This window comes from Atta colombica, unplaced genomic scaffold, assembly GCF_001594045.1.
Source record: "Atta colombica isolate Treedump-2 unplaced genomic scaffold, Acol1.0 scaffold234, whole genome shotgun sequence".
In the NCBI taxonomy this organism is placed as follows: Eukaryota; Metazoa; Arthropoda; class Insecta; order Hymenoptera; family Formicidae; genus Atta; species Atta colombica.
In genome coordinates, this window is record NW_017259332.1 from 491,345 (window position 1) to 502,411 (window position 11,067).

The window sequence follows — 11,067 nt, forward strand, 5'->3', positions numbered from 1 at the left end:
GTAAAAAAGATTTGGATAGAAATAAGATTTAAATAAATAATAAAATAAGCTAATTTCTTTCTCAGTCACTTAATAAAGAGATACTGTCTGTCTGTTGCGGTGCGAATCGCTATATTGTTTCGTCTCATCTCTCTTCTCCTTCATTAGGCTGTTGGAGCGAGGTAACGAAAGCGGGGTATGACCGCGTGGCGGCGGTTAGCCAGCGTGTCATTAATTATCCCGATAGCTTCGGCGCTGAGCGCGCGTTATTATCAATTAAGGCAGCCCTCGGACGCGGCAATTTCCTTCTCGCCGCCTGTTACAGTGGCGATCGCGATACGAGCCGCGGCTATTTTGCTCGCCACGCTCGGCCGTTCGCGAAAAGAAATTAGACAGGATGAAGGGCGATCGCCTGATAATCGCGTTCGCACGCGAGCAGATTAAGCCCGTAGGGACGTTATCGAGGTATCGACGAACGCGGTGTATCCGGAAATTTTATTTACAAACACTTGGACGTTCATTGCGTTCATTCTCTCTCAATTATTTCCGAAAATCACGCGGGAAAGTAAACTTTAAGCCGATAATACGATAATTTACTACGATTAGAGAGAAAGATGTTGGTGCTTGTGTGATTATAACTGTACGATGAAATAAAGTACATACTGTATTTAAACAGTAATTACTTGGTTCAAGTATTTTAAAAAATTTATATCAAATTTATCAAAAATTCATCACAAGTATAAAAAATTGATTCAGAATATATTCTGAAGCTTAGTTTAACGTTTAATACTTCAATTAATAAGATTATTAACCTTGAAATAGATAGGTAGAGTGTTTGTAACACTCCAAACAAATTTTATATTTAGAAGAGTTATATTTTTTAATAGCATATAGAGGTAAATTTATACTATTTATACTTTTATGAGAGAGAAAGAGAGAAAAATATAATAAACTTTAAGACTTCCGAGCAATACTTTTTAATCTTCCTTTTTCAGAATAAAATTTTTAAGTAGAAACTATACGTAAGATGCTGTTTTCACCTACTTACTTAAATTAAAATAAATTCGATTTGCTTATTTAGCTTATTATATAAAATTGCTTTTCCAATAAAATTTTATAATATTCTTTATTATAAAAAGATTATTTTGAGTACGTGACAACAAGTTTTTCTAAAATAAGTATATTTTAAAATTATATTATATTATCAAGAAAATATTCTTTGCTAAAGATCGTTACTTAAAAGAAAAGAGTAAACTGAATTTTTTGTGTACAGTTAGAAGTTTTAAAGTTATTATTGCTATAATAATAATTGTGAGTAATAATAATTGTATTTACAGTTATAAAAAATATAATTGATATCGAAAAAATAAATTATAGTTATATATTATACTTAAATTATAGTTGCAATCGTTCTTTTTTTACAATGTATAATGAAAATTATAAATAGAAAAGACACAGAAGATTCTGTCTCGAAATAAATTTGTGGCATGTTTATTTGATCTTGGGACAATATTTGAAAGCCCATGTAATCCTAATTGTTAATGCAGTTACAGTTGCTTTGTACGAGAAGACAAAGATTATTCTTCCTAAAATAGTATTCTCACTCTGTACGCTATTTTTCCTCAGCTACGAACATTTTCTCAGTTTGTTAAATTAATGTAACAATAACGATAAAAATACAATGTCTTTGATTCGTTTATTTTTAACGTTAAATAAGAGCGGGGGGCGATCAGTTACAACCACCGTTCGTCAAAGACATCGTGCAGTACACGTGCATGTGTAATTGTGGGCGTGCGATATAATTTTCTGTAAAGGAAATTTGCATCCTAGACTGCACAATTGCACACGAGTGCATGCAAAATTACGAAGGAAGGCGGGTTGTAAGCATTGCGCAATAATGATGCTGAATAAATGAGCGTAAGAAAAACATAGTAGTATGCTAATTATCCATCGGTTATATTATGCACGGTCAATGGCAGAGGAAAGATCTCATTTATTTTTGAAATTTTCTTTCACGCCGCACATCATCGCGCGACTTGACAATTCTATATATACTAGCGTCATTGTTAATTAAGATGGCGCGTAACATGTAGACGATCTAACGTTAATAATGATCCACTCTTGCGTGTAACATATGTTAATGTACAGGTTTTCGCTAATTCCACAATGCTATCACGGAAATCCCTATATAGATTCAATTATTAATATGAATGCGTTAATCCTAAAACCCTCCAATTAATGTTAACGTCTATGCCGATAATCGCTATGGCTTGGGCAATAGCAAAATTATGCGATGGTAATCATGTTCGAGATTAATCGTCCGAAATTCATATCCGCTTTACGTCCGCGAGCCACTTCGGTTACCGGAGAGATGTCATTTATTTTCATTATATTCCATTTTCCATATATTCCATGGATCGAAAAATATAGGTACAAGGCCTTTGTAAACTGCACGAAAATTGTTATTTAAACTTGCTAAATTTCTTATATTTAGACAAAATTTTTTGAAAGATAACCGAAATTGAAAATCCGGAAAAATTATGATTGCTCTCTAAATTCTTTTGGAGTGGAATCTCACTTTAAAAAGTGAAAAGTAAATCAATCTTGAAAAAAACTTCAGAATGAGATTCATTTCTAAAAATTTTAGAAAGTATTTATCGCATGATTAAAAAAAATAGTAGAAGAAACGATCACTGATTAAAAATAAAATTAATAGACAAGTTCGAGAAGTATATAAAAAATGCTGTTATGTATCTTTATGTCTTCGTAATTTGCTTTATTTTAGAGATAAATTTAAGAGATATATTCACACTTCTGTTATTCGTTTCAGATTTCAGTTTTCTTTTTTTCTTTTCATCGCACAGCAAAATTAAAATATTTTAACTCACTATCTTTCCTCTTTCTTTTTTTCTCTTTTTCTCTCTCATACATTAGCCACTTTTTTTTTACCTTATTATTTCCGATTAATAATAATTAAATGATAAATTAATACTCATAATAATGCAATAATAATATTGTAATAAGTCTAACAGTATTAAAATTGCAAATGCGATTTATAGAATTAATAATAATAATAATAATAATAATAATAATTTATAGAGTTAATGATGATCGTTTTAACTATTTGCTGTTATCCATTTCCTGTTATATACAGCGCGTAATAATGTTATCATGATTACTGCATAAAGGTGGAGTTGATGAAAATTTATTCGTAGTTTGTAGTACCACTATGGCTTAAATATGCAACATATGATTTACAGAACTGCTATAATACGGGATTCTTCGCGAATTCCATGCGTTGCGCTTCGTCTCTGGTATCTGATGGAAATGTTCCGGCTATCACTATTATATCATTACTGAACGGATTCGTTCAGCCATCAAAGGGCGATGATAAAAGTCGACATTTCACGCTTTGTCGAGTCACCGCTTGATTTCCGGTTGCGACAGAGCTTTTTCTTGAAAGCATTTCCGATCAAAGGATGGAATCCTGCTGGCAGTAGGATTGGTATAAAGTATAAACCACGTTTCAAAATATACTTTGCTTGTGAGAATATATCGTAATAGTCAATCGTATCAGCAATAACATATCATTTTTTTTTTAATTCTTCGAGACGTCATATAAATAATCTAAAAATCTTTCATATAAATAAATAATGTAAAACGTAATATATCAATACTAAACACCAAGGATACATAATATTAAATTTTCAGAAGTCATGCGTACAATTTGAAATATATGTTTTTTTCATCCCTTATCCAAACAACTTATTTCCTAAGTGCGCGCGTAGAAACATATTATTCTGACCAGAAAGCTCTCATTAAAGCATTATATAGATATATGTGTTCTCTTCTATAAAATTTAGATATCGCATCTTAATTTACGGAACCTCACATTTTTATTCTAGATCGTAATTTCAGTTTAAATTTTAGATATAGCATAGTTCGTATTCTCACACCTTTCAAGTATAAATAAAGCTGATTTTCTCTTTGAAAAATTAATTTTTCGTACAACTGTGATAATTTAAGGAGAATTGGCTTTCCGTATTACAAAGTGTAATCCAGATAGCATAGAGCATTCAAAAAGAATTCTTTTCAGAATTTTTCAGAAAAAGAATTCTTTTTGCATCCGAAAATGAATTCAGAATTGATGACATATTATTGAATTCTTTTTGAACTCTTTGTGCTATCTAAGTTACTGCATGGAAAGAACGATTTTGTTGAAGTATAGATCTGAAAATAATTTTGTTTGGAGCAAAATAATTATACACAGTAAAAAAAAATTTGTGTTAAATTTCAAACATATTTCACTTGTCTCAAATAGTCCATTCAAATTTTTGTGTTAATTTAACGTAAGAATGAATATGTTAGAAAGTAACACAAATATTATGTAAAAATTAACAAAAGAAGCGTAGTACTTTGATACAATTTAAAAACAAATTTTATGTGAAATCGACATATTCATCATGTTTAATTTAACTGAAATTAGATTAATTTAACTGAAATTAGCTATTTTTACATTTTTAGTTTAGACGATACTTCTGTAATATTTAATTTAATATATGCAATACTTATATAGATTTAACAGATATTTACTGTTACAAAGAGAAAATAACTAAGAAAGAATAATTTTTATATTATTTGTTTACTTACCCGTAAATTATGTTATTTTAACTGAAAAATATTAAGTTTTAATTTAACACAAAATATTCAAATAACATAATCATATTATATTAAATTAAAATTCGGATGTTAAAAATTCAACACAAAACAAGAATTTGAGTGGACGTTTCTAACACAAATAAAAAATGTTTTTTTACTGCGTACTTTAAATTGAATTGCTGGAATATTAATTTTATGTAGCATTGCCATCAACGCTTAGCTTTCTACCTCTATTTTAATCGAGAGAATAATCACTTAATGTAATGGTGGAACAGAGTCCTTAAAAAAATCATTATAAAATCATATGAAGTTCCAATGTACAATCCGATAATTACAAATATAATTATAAACAATAATTGTGTAATATTTAGGGTTGGATAATTTAATGTTTTTTTTTTAACTGAATAAAGTTAAAGCTAATGGCTTTACAAAATTAATAAAATTATATATAAATAAGTCAAAAGTTGAAGGAATAAAAATTAATTTAACGTAAGTTAAGTCAATATTGCATTAACTTAAATTAAAAAAAAATTATTTTTTAGATCAAAATGTTAATTTTTCTTAAAATGAGATTAAATAACTACAATATAGATTATTAAGTAAATTAAATTTTTAATTTTTTTATTCATATGTGATATAAGTATATAAAATAACTATATAGCTATATAAGTTATATAGCTAAAAAGCTAGTTAAAAAAAGTTAACACATAGAAGAGATATAAAATCAGATGATTTCTTTTTAAGTCATAAGAAAGTTTTTTAAGTCTTTTTAAATCTTAAGCCATAAGAAATTGACCAATTACAATCGAATGCGAGAAGAATATTTGACTGTAATTGGTTAATTTCTTATGACTTAAGGCTTAAAACACCTATTATAGAGCCGGACTTATAGCATAAGGCAATCAGAGGGCTGTATTATAGCATTTTAAGAAATTATTAAATATGGAAAAAAGTTCGTGGCATTTTTTCAATGCCATCTAACGGGAAAAACGCCACGAAGTTTTTCCCTTACCTAACATTTAAGATGGTCTTAAAATATGAACACATTACGAATATACGTTAGTCTTATATTTTATTATTTTTCTAAGATATTTAAAAGAGATAAAAAAATTGTTTAACTTAAAAAAAGTTAAAAAGTTAACGTTTAAAAGTAACTTAGTTAAGTTAAAATTTAATGCATTTAAAATTAACTAAGTTAAATTAAAAGTTATTAATTTTTTAACTTTTTTTTTAACTTTTAATATTTTAACTAGTTACCCAACCCTGATAATATTAGATAAAATCATTTATTTCACCATATGACATATATAATGAAAAAAATTATTTGTCATTAGATGAAATTGTATGAAATCAAATGAAATCATATAATCAATAGAACACTATTTCAGCTAGTAATTATTTCCTCGATTTCGATGATCTAACAAATTTATTTTCAAATCAGTATGGAGCTAAATTTATAAACACTAACAAAACTGTATACCCAATCATTACATCTTGTAAAATCTGTTTTGTACGCACAGCCAGAAGTATCGATTGAGGTATCTTCAATTGCTACTCGAATATCGGGATTAAAATATCGAGCTTCCTGTACACGAGGGATCTGTTTTTTTTTTCCAAACGCGCAATTACAAGTATATTCCACAATATCGGGAGGGATGCCGCACGTAGTTACAGGACGATACCCCGTCTAATCGCCGCATGTGGAAAATCTTAATTTTCTAGCCGAGCGCGTCGCGCTCGCGCGGCTAGAGATCTGATCCCGTCGTGCCCGTCGCGTCGCCCCAGAAGAAGGACGCGTGGAAGAATCGCGCGCACATTTACCGGGGAAAAAGCATATTTCTTCAATTCTCCTCACAGGCGCTTCGCCGTTCACGCCTGGGGGCGTTTTGGCATACGGCATTGGAAATCCGCGTGGCGGATGCGCGCAACGGTCCGCACACATATTTAATTCATTTCCGTTTTTTCTCCAGGGAGCGACCTATGAGGAAAAGAGTTGATGAGAAATTGCGAGAGATTCTGCCGCGAGGCATGCGGAAAAGCTCACGAGCGCTTTCCATTTCCTCCGTTTCTTTTTTCCTCCTTGCAGCTATAAGTCCCGTTAAACCGACGACTTTTTTGCTTATTAAGAACTTTTATACTGAGCCGCGATAGCTCGGCGCGTAAGTATTTGCCGAACGCCCCCGCGCAATTCACGCGCCGTGGCGCGCGTTCGTCAATTAATAACCGCCGCATGCTCCGCGAGGAAATAAATTACGTCCGATATTACGCAGGTAGCACCAGGTGTAATATCTTCCGCCGAGTAGACTCCTCGACGAGCCTGAAATTTCTCTACTTCTCTTCGCAGAGATTTATCACACGTCGCGAGGCTTTCGAATTTTAATGCTAATTATTATATAATTGTTATTATATAACAAGTATGTCTGCATTATGGTCTAATTAAGAGAAATTGTAATGCCTCATTTATTTATGTTGTCAGATGTAAGTATAAAGAAAAAATGATTTTGCTGAAGTGTCCAAAAATTTTGGATTATCAAGATAATTATGTAGGACGCTCAAATATATAATGAGCAAAAAGTGGACTCTCCAGCAATCAGAGCATTTTTTAAATATAATTATTTTGATAGTCTAATGCCCATTTTCATCAACGTAGATTAACTTTAATCTCGGTTCAACTTATTCTTCGTCTTTTTTTAATCTTTAAAACTAGAAAAAGACGAAGAGTAAGTTGAATCGAGATTAAAATTAATCTACATTGGAAACGGGCATTACAAAATTATTTTTAGATCTGTATCTACATGAAAGTTTTGTTAAAGTATCTTAAAAATTTACATTACATTAACAGCTAAAAATAATTTTGTTAGACCATCAAAATGGTTACGTAAGAATTTCAACCATGATGATCAATGCAAAATCTTGTTAAAAATATTATAATACCAATGTTATTTTGATTGTTAACAAAATTTTCAAATCTGTATTTAATTACATTTTTAGATACTTTAGCAAAATCTTTCTTTTTGCAGTTATATTTTTAGATATTTTAGTAAACAATTCTTTCTATACATATATTCTCTGTTTGATACTCAATGCATTTTGATTTTCAACTAGAAGCAGTATATATGCAATACATCACGAGTTTATACATTCGTTTTTTTTTTCAAATAAAATAAATAAAACTCAAAACCAAACGGTCAGGTTTACCACCGAAACCGAGGCAAAGTACAGACATGGAGATTTAATTTAGAAAAAATACTGTATTTTATTGTACGAGATCGGTGTTATAAATTCGAGTTCGTGCGTTTGAAATTCAAAGTGTTACAACTAAACTCGAATCTTTATTAATCAATGTTCATACAATGAGATCTCACAGCAGAAAGGAAATTATTTGATACAAAAATATATCTCTCTAATACTAACCACACATGCGCCTCATGCGCGACTTAAATGGTAAAAAGTAGAAAATATCGTGCACACTATTGTACACATCGTGAACTTATGTGGTAACTACGCATACCCGCGGATATATGCCTTTCACAATTGTAGCAGTCTATTAAACGGACGCTCTCGCCACAGTAGCGAGCGTACGAATTCTCGGGATAAATAAAAGAGATAGAAGAGGGAAGGAAGAGGAGAGAAAACAAAATGAGTATAAAACTATGAAATGTAAACGATATTAAATATATCTGCGCGTAACAAACTAAACATCGCTTAACGTGTTATTTGTACATTGAGCTAAATTTGACGGTGTCTCGCAGGAAACCGGTCCTTTTTTTAATCCTGCCGGCGTACCAGTGCGAACAAAAATTAAAAAAAAAAAGGAAAACGAAAGGGGAAAAAACGAAAAAAAAAAAACGCAATACTGTAACAAATAACACTCGTCTCGATTACGCATAACATCGTCTGTTAGACGAAACTTGGTCGTAAACCTTATTCTAACGTCTAGCCTAATTGCCGCAAAAGAAAATAAACGGGAATCCCTTCGCGACTCTTTCCGTCTGAGGAGCAGAGATTTAGTGGTGAATAAGCACACAGCACGCTTTTACTGAAAAGTCCGGCTAAACGCGAGCTGTATTTGACACGCTAAATCTATGCTCGTCATTCGCGTTACTTATCAATTTTACTTTTCGTCATCCGCGACTATTATGGCAACAAAAAAAGAATCCACGTTCGCTCGTTCGAAGTCGAGGCAAACGATGAGCAGTAAGAGACGCGGACGATCGCGAAGTGCCTCCCGTTTTGCGGCGCGTAAGAGAAGTCGAAAAGTAACAGTATCGTTAAACGCCTTGGTCACATTCTTGCGTCAAGGCGCACTCCTCTTGCTTAATTTCGCTGTTGTCGCTGTTAATTTTAACCGGAGACGCAGACATCGTGGTGTCTGGACTGTCGGGACTGTCGTGGCCCGAATCGCTCTTATTATTATTTTCCTTGTCGTCGCTTATCTTTTTCTCGTTTTTCAACTTGAGACTCTTCTTCTCCGGTGTTCTACCCTTTGGCTTCTTTTCCGGATCGAAGTGACGCTCGAGGATAATCATCAGATCCTCCATCTTTTTCTCTTCGACTGTTGGGAGTTTCTCCTTCATCAAATGCTCCAGCCCGTCCTTCTTCGCGTTAGTCCACGCGTCCTGAAACGCGATTTTCCATGAATGTTCGATAAAAAGATCATTTGTTCGATAGTAAATCGAGGTCTTTCAACTCGAGCGTGAATTCAAATGTTTCGCGATCTATCAATTTGAAACTCTTAGAATGAATGTTATTTCATTTCCGGATATTTCGATAGCGAATTAAACGTCCTAAATCGGAAGTGAGAAAAAAAACAAGTGAGGAAACATTGATATCGCATTGGGTAAACAGGCCTGATTATTACGCGATTAATCACGTGCGACACACTCACCTGTAGCTCCGAATACACAATCCCAGCTTCAGCTAACAAACGCCGCAGGGGACTAGCGTGTTGACGTTCGCGTCGGTTCATACGGAATAGGGCGCTGAATATGGGCCGCAAGTTGTTCTGCCGCTCGAATATCATCTTCAGTTCTGCAACAAAAGTTATACGTAACAGTGGTTTACCATCTCGGTGCTTCCCAACTTAGCTTTCAAGTTATGATAAATTTGGTCAAGTTTAAACTAACTATTTATAAAGTTCAACATTTGAGGGAAGCACTCTAAATATAGGAGATGTATGTATATTCTACATTAAAGATGATGTGAAAACCTGAAAACATAAAATCGTCCTAAATTTTTCTAATAAATTTTTTTAAATAAAATTGTATAATTATCGCTCTGTCGAAAAATATAGCACAAATATACTTTAATAATTTTATCTTTGTTTATGTTTTATAATATACTTTTTTAGTGATTATATATTGTATATCGCTATTGGATTATTTTAATTTTATTGATAATGATTTTATTTCCACTGAGAGTATCTTCATTAAAATATGTTAAAATAAACGAAATTACACAAGGCATTTAATACATACCATTGTGTTCCTTTTCCTCGATATCAACAGGCTGTGCAAATTCTCGAATAACCTCGACCACTTTTTTCATAGATTTTTCATCGCTCTCCTCTTTCTCGTTCATATCTTCGGTTTTCTCGCCGTCGAACGAGCACAAGTATTGTGCTATTTGTAATGCTAGCGATGCTCTATGCTGCGCATTGCCCAGATTCACTTCCTTCAAATATATTCGCAAATATTTATCATCGTGGAAAAGTTATATTATATATACTACTATTATATATACTTTTACAAGACTTTTTGTGAAACTACATAAATGTTATAAGATTTTCTAACACTACCTTGAGCTATTAATTTTTATAAACATTTATTAAATTTAAATTTTATATATAAAATATTTTCTAGAAATAATTTGTTCAATTTGTCAAGAAATGAATATTTATTTAGAATTATTTTCTATTTTTTCTTTATAGAATTGGAAAAATTAATAATTATCCATTTTGTTTTATTAAATTATGTTAAAAATTACACTGGAAAAGTATAATATGAGATATAATATTTTCTTCACCTTCTTCAGCAATGTGCGTGACAAAGTACGAAGGGAATAGATATGAATAGAGTTCGCACACTTCTCTTCGGCGATGTTGAATCCGTTCGCGAATCCTTTGACCGTTTGCTTGAATCGATCTACTAGATCGTACTTCTTCAACGACTCGAGTAGCATCGCGGGAATGACCTTGCGTGGCTCGTGGTAAACCAGAATTACACCGTCTGCAGTGTTTTCCTTGACGGTTTCCAACCAGCTTAGGAAATCCGTAAGTGCTGATACTTCGCTTTTGGATTTGATTACCTAGGAGAACACAAATCATTTTTTTATAATATATTTAAGAAAAAGAAGGTACCAATTTCTTCTTTTTTCAACACCTGATAATTTCTTTGTTGTCTCGAAGGAGAAAAATATTTATATTATATA

At 32.0% G+C, this 11,067-nt stretch overlaps 1 protein-coding gene across 2 annotated transcripts in view; it reads right to left on the minus strand.

The window, feature by feature from the left end:
- Positions 1-7,909: 7,909 nt before the first annotated feature.
- Positions 7,910-11,067, minus strand: part of LOC108688513 (maternal protein exuperantia) — an 8,229-nt gene continuing 5,071 nt past the window's right edge. For both annotated transcript variants that reach the window (XM_018194813.1, XM_018194814.1), the window contains exons 3-6: positions 10,663-10,944; positions 10,116-10,311; positions 9,527-9,669; positions 7,910-9,257 (exon numbers count right to left, since the gene is read on the minus strand). In XM_018194813.1, coding sequence (XP_018050302.1) covers positions 8,910-9,257; positions 9,527-9,669; positions 10,116-10,311; positions 10,663-10,944 — 969 coding nt within the window. In that variant the 3' untranslated portion in view covers positions 7,910-8,909. The remainder of the gene's footprint in view (positions 9,258-9,526; positions 9,670-10,115; positions 10,312-10,662; positions 10,945-11,067) is intronic.